General features: G+C 39.0%; 1 protein-coding gene across 5 annotated transcripts in view; it reads right to left on the reverse strand.

Moving 5' to 3' along the window:
* Window positions 1-1,678: 1,678 nt before the first annotated feature.
* Gint3 (GDI interacting protein 3) overlaps window positions 1,679-22,302 on the reverse strand; it is a 132,475-nt gene continuing 111,851 nt past the window's right edge. For 3 of the 5 annotated variants that reach the window (XM_067145167.2, XM_067145165.2, XM_067145166.2), the window contains one exon: window positions 1,679-2,317. In XM_067145167.2, the coding sequence (XP_067001268.2) occupies window positions 2,048-2,317 (270 nt within the window). In that variant the 3' untranslated portion in view covers window positions 1,679-2,047. Of the gene's footprint in view, window positions 2,318-16,348; window positions 16,691-17,698; window positions 17,877-22,302 lie in introns of those variants that run through there. The other 2 variants (XR_010859780.2, XR_010859781.2) reach the window with 2 other exon arrangements.

Raw genomic sequence — 22,302 nt, forward strand, 5'->3', positions numbered from 1 at the left:
TAGAACACTAAATCTTTTACATGCCGATAACGTAAGTTGGAGTACTGAATGAATTCCCTCCCCACTTCAAAAACCTGACTACCTAAACTGAGTTTAAACCCATGATCTTGGGATGTGATGGCCAACACTCTCGTGTTGATTCAAAGAGGGAACTTTTATTTATTGATCATAAACTCAGGAGTTCATAATTTGCTCGCAATTATGTCAGCGACTATGGGTGGCCTGTGGAAAAAGAAACTGTTCTTTCCTCATTCTTTCATCCATTCTTTTCTGAGTTCTGCACTGTTAAATTAGGGAATCATAAGGCAAAAAAATGACTAATGGACAAGATCATAAAGTTGGCCAAGAAAATGGACAATGAAACAAATGCCCTGATATTTGCTGATCATGTGTTGTTATAGGGAGAAACAGAATCTGAAGTATTGAAAAACTGACTGAATAGAACATGCTCAATAACTTTAAGCTGAAAGTAAGTAAAACGAGACCAAAGAAATGACCATCAACAGGGAAGGAACTAAGTAAAACCTTTTATTTGGAAGGAAGCAAATTAGAATCAGATTTTCACTTCAAGTACCTTGGAAGCACAATCTCAAAAGACAACATTGTGAAGCAGGAAATAGTCATCAGGATACAGAAAGCGTCAAACTTTTACAATCGTCAGACATCTACTCTGGGAGTGCAAAATATCATAAAAAGCAAAAACAACCATGTGTCATTACCAATTCTTACATGATTTAGAGACATGTACTATATTAAACAATGCAGCAGAATTCAGGCAACAAAAATGAGATTCATTAAAACTATGAATCAAATTAATCAACAGGACAAAATCAGAAATGAAGTAAATAGGAAAGTAACCAGCACTGATGTCCCTTTTACCAGTGTAATAAAGAAGTGTAGACTTCAGGGATATAGGCAAGTTATGAGAATGAAAAGCAAAAGACCTGCCTGAAAATACTCTGACCTTGCTATCAAAGGGAAAAAAAAGACCACGGGGAAGGCCAAGGAAATGCTGGATCAAGAGAGCAAAATCAGATGTGGAGGGGAGAGAGAGGTCTCAGATGGGAGAATGGGACACCTGTTTTCGGCTTTAACCATTATTTTAAAGGAACTGGATATTTGCCTCTACATATACGCAGCTTGAGGCGTGATCAATTCTGGTGAAGTGTTACCACTCCATAGTCCACTACAATTAGTGATTTCTCATACCCGACTCTCATGTCTATGCAATGAATGAGATTTAACCAGTATCTACTCTAATTACCTTCTTCATTCCATTGAACATAAATTAATTATTTTTATGTGTAAACATTCTTACTGATTGACTGATAGCAACATGATATCCTATATGATTTTAATTACTCCACTATCAGCTCTATGTTGTTCTTTGAAGTTTTAACCTCTGTCAACACGATTGCGTTTTTTTTTCTCTCTTAGCCATATTGAACAAGTTTTCACACTAGTTTTAAGACTATTGATTTGCTATAAAATGCGAATCTTAGGGTACCATATACTTTAAGGCCACTAGGTTCAGGGCCCTGATCTAACTTTAAGCTAAGAATTACTACTTTGGCTGACGATGCTTACGACAGTTAAGCAAAACGTGTCCCAACTAACAACACCAGTTGTAATGTTTATATCCTAAATATAAGGAAAGATAAGTATTGGAAAGGTGGTGTAAATTATTATTTCTTTAATGTTTATAATCTGATGTCCAATATGGTCTACAATGAGATTTATTACTTGTAATGACAGAAAGTGATGTCAAAACTTGTACACCACACCCAGGAAACGAAAATTAAAAAAAAAAAAAAGGAATGGTAATGACAGAATACAGCAATACATTACAATCAAATAAATACTGTATAACATATATTTGTCAACACATCCAAGATTTAACAGAAACAATGCTTCAAAAGTCAGCGTCACAATTCATTTACAAGAATATGTACATCATCATAAATTAAACAAACCAATAAATAGCTCAAGCAAAAGTCACAGCGGTGAGCTGGTTTGTGAACAGGAGATTAAAGTGTACAGAGGAAACTTAACATGACTGCAGAAGTAACATGATTTCTGGTTTGAGATAAGTGGCTTGTCCTTCATTTCCAAAATCATCTCCTGTGATTGGGTCCCAAGTGAATATTAAGATACTTGCAGGAACTAAGTGAAGTTCAACAAGAGATTTATCCGAGTCTTCATCATTCAATCGATGGCCAGTAGCAGCAGCCAAGATAAACGGTCGGTTCTCACAGAGAAGATTCTCGTGAACAAATTCCCGAACAGCCTGAAGTTTTTCATGTGCGTAGAAAGTCCCCTGTAATAAAACACACATACTGCTCAACAGGAAAACAAAAATACTCATTCTTTAGAGGGAAGTAAGAAATATGCAGAACCAATAAAGACTGACAATGAGAGGTTAACACAAAGGAGATAAGACCAGGGAAGCAAACTGCAAGACTAAGATCATTTCCTTAACACTTTCAACTCTACCAGATTTTAACATGGACCCAGGCAGTGAACTGGTTCCTGAATTTTAATACATTATTACACAACAGCAAAACATGCCTGAATTTTTATCATATGAAAGATGTTAATCAGGAAGTACATATCCAAAGTATTTTAATTATTCTAGTCTTATGAAAAACATTAAAAACGAATCATTTTATGTGTCTACTTAAGCCATGAATAAACACTATTACATTTGAAATACACAGTTTATCTATTTAGAAATCAGCCTGCGTCTCTTTGTCTTCACAAAAAAAAAAAGTCCAAATTTCTGGTGAGGCGAAGTATTTCTATCGTTTGTATTCAGAGTATTGCTACTCCCTATAAAATATCCTAGATATCACTATCATTGAGTTGGTATGGGGACATATTTGTACAGTATAACACAACTGACAACACGACAGATTTGGCGCGCTCAGCACCTGGCACATCGAGTGCTTCGGTAGAAGTCACGGCAAGGAGACCCTACCCTTTTTATTGTTTAGGTTAGAAAGTCCCAATAATTGTAACATTCTTGTGGACACTAGATAAACTACCACCTCCAAGCAAGGTATGGGAATCGTACGGCATACGTGCAGCTGCCTATAAACACGCGCAAAAATCACGCTCGTTTGGTACACGAGTGCAGTCTCCAACCAGGAAAGTAGCATGCCTGTATCCCGTACGGGCATACTGTTGAAAGTGTTAACAAATGTAAGTACTGGAAAGGAACAAACAAGTGTCAGATCAAGTCACATATAGAGAGATAGGAACAAGAAAAGGAACACGCAAAGGATGAACATAATGGTAGGTCCTTGTGGGGAACAGGAAGTAATAGCAATAGAAATAGAAATAGGAGAAAAGGACAAACATGAAAAAACAAAAGAACATGGACAATGTCCACATCTTCATACAGTGCTGTCTTTAAATAGATAATAAATAATAATAATAATAATAATAATAATAATAATAATAATAATAGTAGTAGTAGCGGTTGGTACACCTATACGCCGCACATTTGAATTTTCCGCCTTAAATTACTCCTCTACAGCTGAAACTCTGAACTTTAAAACTGAATTAATTCACCCGTTTATCCGAAGATGTCACTGTGTTAATTTCGAATTGTTTTTGTTTACTAATTATCAAGAAGTGTGGACATTCTCTCACAGATGTCTCTACCAAAAACTATGATCATGCACCCTGGTGCGAAGTCAAGGAACTTTTCTTGAAGATATTTTGTATTCATAAGTTGTTGTCTTTACTAAATTTTGTTCTTTCGTTGGTGGGTTGGCAATATTAGTCCTTTATTTCCGCCTGTTTTGAATTTATCCAATCAGTAATTTCTGTAATTAATTTCCCTCCAATCACAGGTTTCTTCTTCATTTTTGACTTGTAACTTTTAGCCGACCAATGAACACATGTGGGTGTGTCTTAATTATTCATGAAAGGTCTCGAATCTTCCACGAGGGTATAAAAGCTGCTGATTTTCTGGTCTCTCGGCCACTTCAACAACATCTAGCTTAGTGAATGGAAGTATAGCAGGGGGCGGGTTGCGCCTCTTCCTTCGAGCAGCAGCTCTTCAGCAAAGGTAATGGCCCTTTAACATCTTTATTTCTTTCTTGCTCAGCAATTTAACCGCCGGGGAAGGTTCGAAACCTTTTCAAAGTATCCTACCTGTTTAAAAATGTAACTTAGTGCCGGCTTATGTAAACATTTTCTTATTACTTTAATTGTAAATCGGGGATAGAGAGTGCTTTACCCTCTCGAGCTCCCCTTCAATTTGGATTTGAGGTGACTACGTTTTCATAACCGATTTTCTTCTCTTCATTAATGTGTTAAATTATTTTTCTTATACGAGTCACCTCCCTAGTGTGGGAATAGCCCCTGTGTAATCGGCCTAGTGCCCATTAGGTTTTAACAAGTTGCATGTAGGAGTGCAAGCAACGCCTCCATTCATATTGGTATTTTGGGCCATTTCATTAACCTATTATTTTTCTTTTAAGGCCCGGTAGGCTGGGTACGAGATACCCCTGTTTAATTCGTGTAAGTTGCGCCTCAATGGCAAGTGATTGTAAAGCTTTGTATTGCCTTTAATAGGCTTGAAAGATTGAGAGCGGGTCAGCTCTTTAGGGTGTTGTGGTAAAAGTGCCTCAGAGAGGCTTGAGATGTGAAGGTGGGAGCAAGTGCTCCATGTTATTAGGGGTTTTCTGCCCTTTGGTAATTTGTGGTTGTGAGCTGAGGGCTCAGAGATTGTAAAAGGTGGGGCTTGAAGCCCAGATCATTAACTTGTCTCTAAATCCTTGCTTTTCTGATCTTGTACCTGATTATTGGAGAGCTGTTGACTTCTTGTACTCGTTAAGTTTTCAAATTCTATGTAAAAATTTGTTAAATTTTGTTGTCTATTGAAAATATAACCTTTATTTAAATTTTTAATTCATCTTTCGGACTTGTAGTTAGACCCATTCCAGCCCGCACCTTCTTTCACCTCTGCTGATCCAACAAAACATGGTAATAATAATAATAATAATAATAATAATAATAATAATAATGTTATTGGCTTTACATCCCACTAACTACTCTTTTACAATTTTAATATCACCCTTTCTCAAGACTTATGATAAAAACGAAGATCCATTTCATTTTATTTTTGAACATTTTAAGTTAACCAGAATAGAACTGCCAAGTTAAAACACATTTAATTTAAATTTATATTTTCAATCTTGACCAACCTACAAGCAACAATCAGTTCAAATCTCCACTTATTGTTGACGACACATCCTGTCAACAGACACGGTACGTCAAGAACATAATATGATATAGGGGTCACATAAACCCCGATATGTAATCCTCTTTACCAAAAAGATCCATTTTAGTTTTGGACATTTTTCATATTAGATAGATTACGACCAAACAACTTAACTGTATTAACTTATGTTACACATCTTAAGAGTTCATTAATGTTTGTATATCTTGTATATATTGTATATAGTGTATATATTGGTATGTTTATATTGGTTAAAAAGGTCCCAAACCTTGACCTAAAGGTTGTTTACAGGCTGAAGATGCCCAAAATAATGGGTGAAACATGTACCTGACCTAAATAAGTCTACAATAAAATCATGTAGATAATAATCACATTAAACGTGGAAAGTATTGAATAGGTGGTTTTTTATTAAATTATCCTTGACATCTATGCCTGACACTGAGGTGCCCGAATTTTGTCCCGCAGGAGTTCTTTAACGTGTCAGTAAATCTACTGACATGAGGCTGAAGTATTTGAGCACCTCCAAATACCACCGGACTGAGCCAGGATCGATCCTGCCAAGTTGGGGTCAGAAGGCCAGCGCCTCAACCATCTGAGGCACTCAGCCTGGCTTTAAATAGATAGACACTCTATCCTCATCAAACCCAGTTCTTCTACATCTATCTGGAGACTGCCATTGTCCTTTTATGTTTTCATGTTTGTCCTTGTCTCCCCTCTTCCCAGACATTACATGTTCCTATCTCTCTATACCGGGTGGCCCAACCACCTCTTACTATTTAGTTTTATGAAACTTACTCGGCATAAAATTTCTCAAGTTTGACATTGTTCCGCATCCCGCCTGTGTGCCAGCAATGTAAATGGGCCATGGAACTAGGAAAGAAAAAATGACGAGGCACAATTTTTTCCACCCAATACTATGGACCATTGTACAAACATGTGATTTATTGCTGCCTGAAATAACACATACACCCGTTATACTATCAAATTAATACGTTATGCCACGCGATCTGTAGTGGTAGAAAGTTAAATGAATGCCATTAACCATGACTTAATGCTCTAGCATGGATATCATGGATATAAATTTTCGATGTGGAAGGGCCGTAATTTAGTACTACACTTACAGCGAGTGTCATGTATATTGCCTTTGTGGCTGAGTTGGTAATGTGCCAATTGCCTGTGGTATCCAAGTATCGGTAGTGTAGCGGTTTGAATCCAACCTAAGGCTATTTTTTTTTAACGATTGATCGTGCCCCGTTGTAACAGAGACTCAATCTACACCTACTAGGTTACATCACAGCACATATTCATTCACTCATGATGTACTCAAGAGACGAGTATGTAGACACGTTTCTATTTATGGAGGAAACAAGGCAGAATGCATTCAAGTCCCATCACCTGAAAGAGGACTGCCGACTACCAATATGTTCCAAAACCTTTAATGACAATTGCAGTCAACTGTTAGAGACTATAAATCTCATGTTAGATCGGTATTGATGGTTGAACTTCTTACAAAATTGTAGAAAATTATGTGGATGAAATGGAAATGGCATTTGGCATTTAGTGCCAGGAGATCCCAAATTATGTTCATTATCCACCTAGTCAATACTACAATAATTTACATACAAGTAAGATGAAACTTTACACAGACATGTTTTGACCCAGCATAGGGTCATCCTCAGTAAGGCATATATAATTAAAACATCAGACACACAATAAGAAGTGCTTGTTAAAAAGGTATTTCCTTAAAAATCTTAATGAAAATTAAAAATATGAGGGAGTGATCATTAAAACAGTTTTGAGCTGGAGGCCTTTTTGTTACAATATTTTCATTGCCCCTTGATGTAGTTACACTGTTGGCTTAATCATTACGTTCAGTCATAGGCTGATCATAGGCTGATATACAAGGTGGGATGAAATATGAACAGGATTTTATTTTTTATTTAAATTCATTCATTGAAAAAGACAAGGCAATTACAATGTATTTTTCCACGTCGTTTCCTGCTTTGGAAATGCATTTGTCCCAGCGTATCATCAGCTTTTTGATGCCCTCATCGTAAAAAGAACACGGTCGTGTCACCAACCAGGTGCGCACAAAGACTTCCACACTCTTGTCACCTTAAAATCGTTGCCTTCCTAGAGCTTCTTTAAGTGGTCCGATCAAATGGAAATTGCAGGGTGATAAGTCCGGGCTGCAAGGAGGATGATCAAGTGTAGTCCAGTGCATTTCCTGTAGCTTGGAGACAGAGCTTCAGTATGGGGCCGCGCATTGTCGTGCAGGAGGATGACCTGTTGAATTGGTTGGTCTCATCTTTTGTGGCGATATGCAACCCTTGCCTTGTTCAACCGCACGCAGTAGTAAGCAGCATTGATTGTGTGTCGCTCATGCAAAAAATCAAATAGAAAAATGCTTCGCCAATTAAAAAAAAACAGTTGTAAGGACCTTGCCAGCTGATAGTTGAATCTTGGCTTTCACTGGTGCTACCTCACCTTTCCTCTGCCACTCCTTACTGGCTTGTTTGGATTCGGGAGTGTAGTGGAGGACCCATGTTTCATTGCAGGTGATGATCCGACTCAAAAATGCATCATCTTCTTCCGCAAACCTTGCTGTAAGCCTCTGACAGACCTCCGTACGCCTCAATTTCAGATTTTCGGTCAAAAGGCGAGGGACCCATCTGGAACACACTTTACAGAACTGTAGGTCGTTTGTGATGATTGCTTGACAGCTCCCATAACTGATTTTGACTTGTTCTGCAATTTCTCATACTGTCGCCCGTCGATAGCCATCAATAATGTCTTTAACCGCATAAATGTCTTCGTCTGTAATGCTGGACCGAGGACGGCGATCGTGTTGCTGACTTTTCACACGTTCTTGTCCTTCCCTGTACTTTTTATGCCATGCAAACACATGCGTCCTTGACAATATTTGATCACCGAATTGTACAGTCAATCTCTGGCAAATTTCCGCCGCTGTAACTCCTTCACGAGCAAGAAATTTTATAATTATGTGCGGCGCGTAGTGGAGGGGTGCACCTGTTCCTCTGACATCGTGAGTGTTACTGACCGAAACGGCAGGAAATATCTAACAGCATGCTCTGCGTAAGCATAGCAGAAGCGCGGGGCCAGTCCTACCCACTGTTGATGTTCAGGAACAAAAATCCCATTTATATTTGATTGACCTTCATACATAAGTTGTTATTGGAGTTGAAGTGTCTGTTTTCTAGTGTTACGTGGCCAGCTTGTATTACCCGTGTTCTCTGACTACGGAGTCCAGCTCTCGACTGACTTGCTCCCACAGTTGAGACGAAAAAAAAAAAAAAAGTCAACTGGCACACTTGCACTTGGAAGGGTACCTCCTGTTAAGCCTGTTGTACACCATCAAACTTTGTCAAATTCACGACTTCACAAGAATGTTCAATACTTTACAAGTTCACTTGTCAAATCGCTTGCAATGCTTGAGAAGTCTTCAAAAGTCTTGAAAGTGAATTAGAACATGTTCTAACCAGTCAAAGAATTGCCAAGTCTTTGACAGAATTGACGAATGGCATTCAAGTATTAACAGTGTGCACTAGGCCAGTAGGCATGCTAGGATTGTTGAGAATCAAAACAACAAAAATAGCTTTCTTTATGGCCGAAGGATGTTGGGTGTATATTAATCGCTAGGTATGAGACACATCCCTGCCTATAATCAGCGGGCTCCGTAGTATACCACAAAAAAAAAAAAAAAAAAAAAAAAACGAAGAAAACACCAGCGTATGAAGATACTGCAAGAGAAATATCGCAAGGAAGTGGACAGCTTTCATGTTTATTACCACACAGCAACCTATACGTAAAAACCACCAGCTATATTTGATTTATGATGATCTCCGCATATTATTATCAAATTTCTAAATTTTTTTATGTAGTTGTTGTTTGTCCAACCCTTGTCCCGTTGCTCTACTGGGTCATCTCCGCATATTATTATCGAATTGTCCGACTCGTTGGCTGAATGGTCAGCGTACTGGCCTTCGCTTCAGAGGGTCCCGGGTTCGATTCCCGGCCGGGTCGGGGATTTTAACCTTAATTGGTTAATTCCAATGGCACGGGGGCTGGGTGTATGTGTTGTCTTCATCATCATCATCTCATCCCCATCACGACGCGCAGGTCGCCTACGGGAGTCAACTCGAAAGACCTGCACCTGGTGAGCCGAACATGTCTTCGGACACTCCCGGCACTAAAAGCCATACGCCATTTCATTTCATTATCGAATTGCTAAATTTTTTCATGTAGTTGTTCGTCCAACCCTTGTCCCGTTGTTCCACTGGGTCAGGTATGAGGTGAGATCAATCTTATATTTATAATAAGCTATAAATTTCACTTTTATTCTGTATTGAAGTGCAATTATACGAATAAATAGACAATACATTTTCATTACAATATATCAAGTAAATGATATTACACTAGTCTTGGGACTAGTTTCAGCCACTTAGTGGCCATCTTCAGCCAAATAAATTTAACAGATTATGTGATAACTAAAAGATATGTATAGCAGACAATGTTGCAGGAATAATTATAACATTCGATTACATATAACAACAAAATTTATGGTTATGATCTTCTTGTCATGATATGTCTTAAAGTTCACTTAGGACCTCAAGCAAAGAAGTAAATCTCTAATGTCTGACTGACTGCTTCCTACAGCAGGTCAATGTTTGTTCCCTACCCACTCCTTTGTTACATGGCCTGCCTGCTTCTTCCAGATTGTTCTACATCAGACAGAGATTTACCTCTTTGCCTGAGGTCCTAAGCGAACTTTAAGGCCGATGACACACGGAGCGGTTATTGCCGAGTTGACCGCCGCCTGTGATTGATACACAGAACGGTTTTTGGAGACTGACAAAACCACTGCCTGCTCGATCTGCATCCAAAATGGCTGCTTATAAGCAGTCATCGGGTGCCTGCTCGATCTGCATTAAAAATGGCTGCTTATAAGCAGTCATCGGGTGCATATTGAGCAGGCAGTGGACAAAACACATGAGCGAGCGTGACGTTAGATGAGGAAGCTAACATAGCAGAGATGGATCTTCATGAGGAACGTGCAGTACTTTTGTCACTAATTTACTTACGGTGGCGGCGGAGAAGGAAACATCGAAGAATATGGATTCATCCAATAGTGGCAGATAGAACTTCATAGGTCTATTTTACATTTTATTTAATCAAGCACGGCAAGATGAAGGAAAATTTTACAATTCTGTTCGTATGTCGAGTGAATGTTTCGACGAACTGTTGAACATCTTAAATGAAAAGTTGAGGAAGCAAGACACTCCTATGAAAAACAGTATTCCACCTGAAGAAAAACTTGGTGATAACTCTCAGGTAAGTATAGCATATTATTATTAGAATACATACATATGTTCAATTGTTTAGAAAACAAGCACAATCATTTCACATGAAAAATTAAAGAATGGCAACATTTAAATGAAACTGATATCTGAGTCTTCTCCTTCTGGAATGAAACTGGACACATATGCAGAAAGGGAATTTTCCAGAGACAGAGCTGCTGCTATTGAGTGTTAACAACATAGGGGCTGTATTTCAACGGATGACTGACTGCTATTTTCCATTGTTGTTTCTTCTGTCGTGTAGGAATAGACGAATCCAAAGAATAAAAGTGTTGATGTTGACGAAAACTTGGATGTTGTTGCGGTGGTGGGTTTAATAGAACCAGAACATTCTGTGCTATTATTTCTTGCTGTGGGTTCTGGATTTGATTCATCTGCGCGTTCACTTGAAGATATTGCCGCCGCTGTCGATTTTGAGGAAGGTCATGATGCTTTCCATATGCATATTTCATAATGCATTGCATTATGTCTACTCTGGCTTTCATATTTAAAGCCCTGGGTAAGGCTTTCAGGGTGGGAAGGAGTGATAATAAGAAATGATGATTATCATCTACAGCTTTTTCCCTTCTCTCCCTTCTTTCTTGATTTTTCTCCAGAGCTTGGAAAATCTTGGCCTCCACTGGATGTAGTTTCCTCTTTTTCCCTAATTGTGGACGTCGTGAAGGAATAGTTCTAAGAGGAGTTTCAGCTTCAATGGATGGTTCAGAATTGCTGTTTCCTACTTCCAGATGTAACTGGTAGTTTTGCATGGTAATACCGTATCCTGTATAAAAAAGACAGTTGTTCCGCATACATGTATGACGTAGAGATAGGGAATCTGATTCAATTAGAAGAACCAATTCATTTGAAACGATTCACCAAAATGATTCATTCATTTGATTTGTTCATTTGATTACCACATGACTGAGAGCCGAAAGCGAAACTATGGACTCAGATGAACCATTCCCTTATGTTCTTTATAACTGCTACTGCTTTACAAGTTACAAGAAGTGAAATGTTGAAGGTAATCACTAGCATTTAAATAAAGTAATATTTTTAAAGGTTACAGTCAAAAAATGCTACACCACTGTCCAACTAATCCTTTCCAAACTTAAGTAGGTTAAGAACTGCCGATGCTTAACTGTGGTTTTAAGAAAGTAACGTACATATTCCAAAGCTACCATTCGAAACTATACGACAATCAAATTTGAAATTTATAGTAGATATGAACATTTTTGTGCCAATTCGAAAATCAATACTGACAGCAGCTCACCATTAGTTCTTTACTTTTAATCTTTTTTTAGTGAAGAAATATTTTTAAAATATCTTCAGCCAAATGTAAACATGATCACCCGACTGTGAAATAATCAACCGTGACAAAGTAACTGCTACATTACGGTTTTTTGAAATTTGATTGTTCTTAACAACATTCCTTACGATTTTCATTAAATTCACTAGCTACTCACCAGATAGCAAATTTAGGCAGGTCACTCACTCTCTGTAGTAAGCAGTGCAATAAAAGAAAAAAAAAATTGTTCCAGGGCTGAGAACAAGAACAGGGAATCTTCCATGTCCCACAGGTTAGTTCACAGTACTTCACGAGATTGAGAACGGGAATGGGAACCTTGAAGTAAACTTAACCTAATATTTCGCAACGAGCTGGAAGTTGAGTGTCTTCCAGTTCCGTGAAGTGTGAGCCTTGAGACGATGTGATAATTTCTTATTTTAAAAAAAAAAATTCCTGCAAGGTTACGAGTATTTTTCTTTTGAACTGGACTTTTTAGTTTAGGTTAAATAAAAAATAACAGATTAATACTATAGCCCGGCTATCAAGATTTTCTCACCCGCGCAACGATTGTCGTTTGTTTACACGCTCGCGGACTTCTAGGGAAATATGTTTTCAAGTGCTGACAACCTCTGTACTTAGGAACTAATTGATTGAGAAGCAAAGTCGGTCTGAGGGCCTAAGCCCCAAGGTTAGAAGCCGCGATGCGGCCCTGGACCCGTGGACAAGACCATTGGTCTGGAAGACCATCGGTCTGGACGGTTAGGATTCTTGCCGTGGACAGCCGCGAAGCGGCCCTGGACCCGTGGACAAGACGGTTCCTGTGGAAACAAGATTGGTCTTTTATTCAGCCGGGGTTCGTTACGCAATGTATTTATAATAATAATTAGAGAAATTTATCAGCACTGATTGCAATGACGTCACGACAGCAGCGCACTCTATGACGTCTAGTGTTTGTAATAGGAATTACAAGCTCCTTGTGTACTTTTACTCTTTACTCCCTACTGACGTAGCGTCCAATATGAGTTCCTTGCCGATTGTTGATTCCTTATTCATGCTATGGAAAAATCGCTGCCTGCGGTGGTTGCGCTCTTCTGAATTCGCTACCTATATATATAAGAGTTTTGTTTGTACATTGCTCAGAAATTGAAAAGAATGGTATTTCTGTATCGGTCATGTCCACAGTAACCAGGAAATGCACTTTTTACTTTTCCGTAATTTCTGTCTCTCTGTCTGTCTGTCTGTCTGTACACGCATCACTAGAAAAAGGCCAAAGAGAATTTAATGAAAATCGATATGCAAAGTCGGGGAATAAGTTGCTACAATTTATGCTATAAGTAATTTTATTTACGCTGAATGAAATGGTAGTTTAGGGGAAGGCCTAAATGTAATTATCAAATATTTATATTATTAGTTGTATCAATAAATACTACGTAACTAAAGATAGAGAATTAAATTTCCAACCATTTATGTCTTATGCATTTTTACCGTACCAGCTATGATAACACAGATATTCATGAATTTGTATTTTTGTTGCTAAATCCATATCAACGTCAAGCGACGAGAAAATGGGTTAACAGAATTTAATGAAAATCGGTATATGGAGTCGGGGAATAAGAAACTACAGTCTAAGCTATAAACAATTTTATTCATCCTGGATGATATTGTAGTTTTGGGGGAAGGTGCCTAAAATGCAATTTTTAAATACCAATGTTATTCGTCCTATCGAAAAGTACTATATAAAAAAGTTATAGAGAATACAATTTCCGATCATTTATATTTTATTCAGTTTTACCGTACCGACTATAAGAGTGGTATTTCAGAGTCGGAAGAAAACTAAATGTGAAGGCCTACAGTATAATATCGAAAGTGCATAACATTGATCAACAATAACATTACATTGACCATTGTTTATTGTGATGTTCTTTGTCTCTGATGCTGCCTCTCAACTCCGATAGATGGGATTACTGCTGCGTACTGAGTATAACAGCCTGACTGGATATTGGTGGGAAATAGCCGGGGAGTTAGAAAACCCTCTTCTTTAGCATGCCATTCCTCTGGTTCATACATTTTCTGACACAGCTGGTAACACAATGGATCATCATAGTCATCATCATCATCATCATCATTTCCCTTTATCCAGCTGTAGCCGGGTAGGGGCGATCATCATAGTATTTCAGCTATTCGATCCCTACTCTGACGCGCTGTTCTGAATGGGCAGTGTGCATATTTAAGGCAGAGCCTCACTTAGTAGTAGTAGTAGTAGTAGTAGTAGTAGTAGTAGTAGTAGTAGTAGTAGTAGTAGTAGTAGTAGTAGTAGTACGGCCTGGTCTAGGATAAAAAGTTAGGCCTTTTCCAAATTATAGCACCACAATATTCACTAAATGACTCAAAATTCAATTCTGAAAAGAACTGTTTCTTAAGAAAAGCTTCTTTCTCTTTACTTTTATTAAATTCTACATTCAATTTATTCCAAACTAGCAGTGAAGAGGGGGTTTCTCTTCTGGCTTGGAGGAAAAATTTGTCTTCAATTCAGATAGATTTTTCCGCCGCCAGTGTAGTGAATTGATATTTTCCGACTCATCGGGTACTCCTAGGAAACAGAATAGTAATTGGGCATTGTTTTTGAACTGGGAGTCTCCACTATTCGATCCTCTCCCCGCCGAAGAAAGCCGAAGAGTGTTCATGGATCACGGCTGTCTGCGGTTTGGTCATTCCAGGTCTGGAACTTTGGACTGTTAGATAGGCAGCGTAGTCCTCTTTGTTAAAAGTGAGAAAATGTATGGTGTTTCATTTGAACAAGTATTTCGTAATATGAAAGCATTGCTTTTAATCGCACCATTGTATGTTCATTTCAGTTGGGAAAACCACTAAGACAGTCTTTCCGAGGATGTAAAAAGGCATTATAATGAAAACATCCCAACCTGACTGTGACTGATGGTATGAAATTGGGTCTACCATTACAGTGAAAATTCCCTCAGTCTTCATATGAGGAAAGATGTTTGGTGACCTCCCGTCTCGTTTCTAGGGTAACGTTAAGAGCTATACAATTTAAGACAATTCTGCTCACAACGTGTACACTACCTAACCTAGAATTCTGTATACAATGTAGAATTCCATAGCGAAGCACGGGTACATCAGCTAGTAAAATATAAATCGAATTTAAATGATAATCAAGTTCTATCAATGTCACGGTTTGCTATCCAGCAAAACTCTTTGTGAAAACTGTGGACGTGATGTTCCATTACGTGTGATCAAGTGTGGCAAAAGAGTTAAACAGATAAGCTTTCGATGTCGAAGAATCCAAAGGGGTGTGCGATGTAGTTGGTTTGCTAGTGCAAGAAAACATTTTTTGAAGGCTCTAATTTGAGCTTGTATGAAATTGGTTTCTTTGCCATGTTGTGGTGTCTTCTACCGAAATCCCTTGGTCCCACTGTGAAACTAGAGTTAGGTTTCTCTGATCCAACTATTGTCGATTGGTCGAACTTTTGCAGGGAAGTTTGCATAGCCTGGGTCGACAACAATTTTTAAAAAAAAAATTGGAGGACCAGGCAACGTAGTAGAAATTGACGAAAGCAAGTTTGGGTAGAGGAAGTACAATCGAGGCAGGCCCTTAGGACAGTGGCTCTTCGGAGGCGTTGAGTGGGACAACTTGAAAAACTTCGTTGTTCCTGCCGAAAAAAGGGATAAAGGCACCTTATTATCCGTAATTAAAGAGTGGATCCTTCCAGACACGACAATTATTTCGGATTGCTGGAGGACGTATAATTGTATGGAAGACGAGGGATTCGTGCACCTTCGTGTGAATCACTCCGTTCAGTTTCTGGACACTAAAATGAGTGGTCACGTGAATAGGGGGAACAGGAAAGTGATGCCCATCAAACGCCCTCCCGCGCATACTCAAAATATAGAAAACCGGTGGCATCATCTTAAGCATGGGAGCTACTCGGTTCCGGGATTCGGCAGGAGGAAACATTTCTTCTATGGTTATCTTGCCGAATCCCTGTTTAAGAGCTCGTTCCCCTTAAACGTTCGGGTGCACAAATTCTTCAAGACAGCAGCAACCCTCTATCTCCCTCTACATTGAGGTAAGTTTCACATATCTTCATTGCTGTTGTGTATTGTACATTGTTGCTTTAACATGTTATATTTTCTTGTGCTTTTATTGTGCTGGGGTTGGTAATAGATTATGATTAACATTATTGACTGCAACGACAGCACGTGCCAATTCGCACTGGCCAATAGGGATGCGAGTAGCTACTTCAGAAATGAAGATGGCGGAAAATGGCATGTAACAGACTGCATTAGGTTATAAAAGTAAATATACTTCATTGGGCGGGATGGTGGGTTCCTGGACTTCGCAATGAACACATGTCTCCTTTGAGATGCTCTCCAAGTAAGATTTCATTACTTCATATTTAATATAACTTTACAAATAACATGACAGCCGGGCTACATTTCTACCAATAACAGAGTCGTTCTTCACAAGTTGTCATTGATTCAAAAATGGTGGACGCCCGATTTGGCGATATGAATCAGAACGAACAAGGAACGAGTTGCGGCTGCCATCTGTCAATTCAACTTTCAATTCACAAACGAGTCTGTTCATTTCGTACACTGAATCATGATTCAATCATTCAGTCCAATGATTCGTTCATTATGAATCACTCTTTCAGAATCTCCCCATCTCTAGATACGTTTTCTTCCCAGCTCCACTACCAGATTTCCCTTTTCTTGCTTGCACTTCTGTGGTGCATCTGTTACGCACGTTTTTCCACTTCTTATGAAGTATTTCACCTAAAAAAATAAAACAATTGTCACTTTAAACGGAATTATTCAGGAGAAATTCATATATTATTAATTGGTGTGTTTCGAATACATTCAGGTATCTGGCAACGGGATGCTCTCTGATGAACCTGCACTACACATTCCGAGTGGGAATACCAACAGCAGGGACCATTGTTAGAGAAGTTTGTGAAGCAATATGGACATGTGTAGCCAATCGTGCATTACAGAAAAATGGCTGGAAATAGCTGAGGGATTTGAAAAGTGTGCTAACTTTCCTCATTGTATAGGTGTAATTGATGGAAAGCATGTGAGAATTGTACAACCTGCAAATAGTCGTTCTATGAACTATAAGAACTACTTCTGAATTGTGTTATTTGCCATGTGTGATGGTAATTATTTAATTACATACGTAGACGTAGGATCATATGGGAAGTCAAGTGATTCTGGAATACTCAAAACTCTTTGAAAAGCTGTCTGATGGTTTGTTGGGAATTCCTCCACCAACGCCAATTGCAGATTCATCTTCACATTATCCGTAGGTGATAGTTGGTGATAAGGCCTTCCCATTGTCAACAAACTTACTTAGACTGTATGGTGGCAGGCATCTAACTGATAACCAAGAAAATATTCAATTACAGACTGTCTAGAGCCAGGCGCTATATAGAATGTTCCTTTGGTATTTTAGCGAATAAGTGGATAATATTTCACAGACCACTGATTGTAGATATTGATTTTTCTGAAGTTATAATTAAGGCTGGTTGTGTCCTACATAATTTTTGTAAGAGAAAAGGATGGAAAACGTGAGGACACTTTCCCACAATGTAACATGCAGAACTTAATGTTCGACAGAATAAGCAGAGGAAATCAGAGAGCTGTAAATGTCAGAGATAAGTTAACTCAATATGTTTCAGAAATTTCTCCATTAGAATGGCAGAATGAGAACATTTAAAGTTATTCTTGGATTGCATTCGAGACTACAAAATCGAACAGAATCTTTTACTTAAGCCACAAACTTACCTAAGATCTTCTTTTTTCTACAGGCGTGGCATGTCCTGCAAACTGATTCACAATCTCTTCCCAAGAGATTTTCCTTTGTGTTTTGTCCATGTAATCACTACGAGTCATATCCCATATTGCTGGCCGGGCATGGACCTCACTGATTAATTTTTCTATGTCAATCCTAATATCCATGATTCTGTCAAGAAGAGATGGAATAACGTAGAAGAATGTTTGTATATATGTATATATTAGTATGCCTTTGGCATTGTATGTGAACAAAGTTAAAAAATTCAATAACATTATATAAAAAATTATTGTTCTTATTTCAAAAGCCTACTTACTCTATTTTTATGTCCTTTCATGTGTATATTATCGAATTTCAAAGAAACTTCATGATATCTAATACAGGAATACCTACCAATGATGCAATCACTGCGTAAATTCAGCTGATTGTATTGAGTCTATGACTCTAGAACACGCACAAAGTATTCAAAATGCTCGCCAGCTAAACGACAGGCTGAGTGGCAAGCACTGCTGTGTGTGTTTCATCTCATCTGATACAACAGAAACATGTGCCGACTCGGCAAAAACCGCTCCATGTACCATTAGCCTAAGACATCATATCATGACAAGAAGACCATGACCATAAATTTTGTTATTATATGATTATGTTTAGGTGGCCACGATGGTAACATGTGTGAAAAGCTCCGTAATAATATTATTATAATTGTGATTTTTCTAAATTTATTTACATTTGTTGTTGCTGTTTCTGTAACTCTAAGTCATCTCTGATAGATACATTTACTGGTGTCATGAATTTGATAGTGTGTCATACAAATACTACATCAAAGAAGATGGCCTAATGACGTCTATACAAACTTCAATATAGCCTACGGCACCAGCATTCCAACTAACATTATCTCAAAAAGAACCACGCCATATGAAAATTCTTCAAAATTTATAAGCATATAAATGAAAATCAATACTTATTGACTTCAAGAACCAACGACCTTTACCAATGCTCAACTTTCCTGAAGTTTTTAACAACAAGCCATTTGACAATTAAATGGAATGTGCTTTCTGATTTTTGGCTTTATTGTAATATCTTTTAATATCAAGAACCAACCATCTATGTCATAATCCTCAAATAATTGTCATGCTTTTTTTTAGACTCAAATATTAACACAAATGTTGTTAAGTAATAGTATACTACATTTTATATTGTAATAGTTGTTTAACGATCTCTAATCCATTTTACAAGACATAGTTTTTAACAGTATTCATAAGTAATTTCTAATCAAGTACCTGATCTATTACTAAAAGTAAAATAATAAATTTAAAAAAAAAGGCTGATGAAGCCTACTATTGATAGGCGAAACATATACCATTCAATGTATTCATTTTATGTTAATAATTTTGATAAGGACAAAGTCCTAATTTTCAAGATTGTATTGTATTGTATTGAATAGGTGGGTGAACAATTAAAAACATACTAGTGTTATTTAATACAAATACTTTCACTACAGACCCAAAAATAAATTTTATCACATGTAACTACATTGGTACTCGGACAAAAGTCCTCTTTCTCCAAACACCACACAAGTCGGCGACTCGCCATCCTTCAAGAACAACTTACACAGACAGACAAATAAGTCTATAACTTCCTGCATACTTCGGATTTTTGTCAGGCTTTAGGAGAGGGATTACTATACCCTCTCGCCACTGTGACACAAACTCACCCTCTATCCAGTTTTGGTTGAAGACCTCAAGGAGATATAAGAGACTATTCTCACTGAGGTGTTTCAACGTCTGTTCATGGACAGTATTTCGTCTGGGAGCAGTGTCCCAACAAAGCGCCAAGGCGCTGTGGAGTTCCCACTCTGTAAAGGGCATAGTGGCAAAACGCTGATGATGACGTTCTGCCTCCTGCTTAAGAGGCAAAAAATCATAATGGTAATTCCCGGAACCATATATAACTGCGAAATGGCTTGCAAGGCATTGCAGAGGACCATAAAGGATTGTGGGCACGAAAATCACCCAGTAAGAGGAATGGAGGTGGGAGCTGATCTATAAGATCAATTACGTCATTGACGTTAAGAGACCGGCACGGTGAAAAATAAACATTACACAATGTTGCTATTACAGGCAGCGGTTCGAGTACCCCAACTGCTTCCAGCAGGGTTCTTAGTGGAACCTCTTCGCTGTAGGTATCAGAGCAAACAAGAATACCAACTCCACTGGGAGCCCGGTGGGCATAATCTCGTTCTGTCGAGTATAGTCTAAAATTTCTTAAGACCGTATAGTGACCTGGTTCTGAGACTTGTTTCTTGAATACAGACTATACTCATCACGAACTGACTAATTAGCTGGCGCAGCTCAGTAAGGTGCCTGTCATAATCGTTACAATTCCTCTGTAACACTACCATAGTGTGGACTATTGTGAGTTTTAGGTTATAAGCGGTGAGATGCTACTTAATCTACATTCACATCACCATCCAAAGATGGAGATAAAGGCTTGATGTGCATCACCTCGTCACCAGATGAAGTGATGCACACCTTGAACTTCTTCAAAGTATTTCAGGGGTGGAATCTTATAAGATGGAAAAGTGCAGCTTTTCCAAGAGGAAAATCTGCTTTCGCAGACAAACCCTCCAGGTGGAGGGCATAACCCCATTTGTAGGAGAGGTGGAAGAACATCTGGTAAGGGCGTTCTTCTTTCCCGCCTTTGATTCTTGTTTACATGGGCTGGGAGGTAAATTCCCAGTCCTGGTCGATGATGGCACATCCACCGGCTTGGACACGATTTTCACCAACCTCTTGGAGCAAGGGAAGTTGTTTTCTTCCCCTGCTGTGTTGGCGTAGCTTTCTTAGTCAGCATAGACTTGTTTGCGGTCGAAGGCTGGGATAATCCCGCCTTCGAGCTTTTTCTCATTGCGGCGTAGCGATCTTCTGGGAAGGTGTTGCTGTGGTAAATGATGAACCTGGGAGAGACTATGCTATCATGTTATCATCTAGTGTCTTGGTAGGTTCATTAATAGAATTGAACTTACGGCGTACTTCCTGGTAGGAAAGACCATCCAGGGTCTTTTTTTTTTTAATGCTATTTGTTCGGGGCGTCGACCCATGTGGATCTTTTGCCCCTACTGACACCGTATTGTATGAACCTGCGTGTAATTGGAATGGCGGTAGTGTGGAATGTTATGCGTGAGGAAAGGAAGATTAAGGACGTTGCAAACACCCAGTCCCCAGGCCAGGGATATTAATCATTACAATTAAAAACCGCTGACCCGGCTGGGAATTGAACCCGGGGCCACCGGGAGACAAGCGGACGTGCTGCCCCCTACACTGCAGGGCCGGACATCCAGGGACTTAATCTCCTGGATCTTCTTCTCACTCAGATATACCGGACAGTTCCAATCTTGAAGAGACTGAAGGGCAGTTAGCACACCTATAAGAAGTTGCGCACTCTTCCGTGCCATGAGTTTCTCTTCCACATGTACCATACAGACTGATTCGAACAATGAGATACCATGTGTCCGAATTTTTGGCATTAATAGCACCGCATAGGAGGCGGAATGTACGGCCTCACATCGCAACAATACGTTGTAACCTTGACCTTCTCTGGCAACACTGACAATTTGAAGGAGACTATGAATGCACCCATGGCATTGTCTTCACCGTTGACTTTGTACGTAATGTGCCAGGCGTGTCACGGCACGGGGCTTCATATACTCCATAAATTAATTGTCAGTGTTCAGAACGAGATCACGTTGGATGATAACTCTATGAATCAGATTCAAGGTTTTGTGCTCTTCCACTCTGAATTGGGAATTTCGCCTGGTAGCAACCAGGAACCTAGGGAAGCTGGAACCCAAACGAATACATTGCGCCTGTTCCCAGGGGGGTTTCCCCCCCTCAGGAAATCATATGTTAAAGACTTGGGTAGCAAACCACACAGGGCTGGCTGAATAAGTTTCAAAGCCATGCCCAAAATCAGTCTCCCCGAATGCCACCCACTTCGATCAGGGGTCTCTGTAGCTGAACCAAGTAGCCAAGGTAATACTCATCTGGTCGTAGCAGGTATTCCCTGGGGTCCGATGTGAGACGATGCCTAATACAGGATGAATGAGGCAATGAGCACTAGGACTCCTTTCCTCCAATCACCCACAATAGCATGTACCCCACAGCGTATAAAGAGTAATAAATATAGGTAAAAAATTAAAAAATACAATTAATAATACGTCCTTCTGGCATTCAGCTGTGCGGGGACCTGCGCTGTCAGGTGGATACTACTGCACGGATACATAGTGTTTCCACCTGACGTGATTTGTGGAAAACCGATGATGATGATAATGATGCTGGTTATTTAAAGGGGCCTAACATCTAGGTCATCGGCCCCCTAATGGTACGAAATGTAATGACAATTTAAAAGTCAAAAATCATCCACTGACCAGACTTCAAAACATGATGGCAAAGAATGAATGGGTGAATATGAACTTAAAACAATCAGTGGATCCGACCCACAATGCTCACATTCCCAGAAAGTTTCACAAAGTATTACTGACCAAGGGACTGCTTCTAAAGCCGAATCCTGAATCGATGATGCTTGTTGTCTAAAGGGG

Source organism: Anabrus simplex, chromosome 4 (assembly GCF_040414725.1).
Source record: "Anabrus simplex isolate iqAnaSimp1 chromosome 4, ASM4041472v1, whole genome shotgun sequence".
NCBI lineage: Eukaryota > Metazoa > Arthropoda > Insecta > Orthoptera > Tettigoniidae > Anabrus > Anabrus simplex.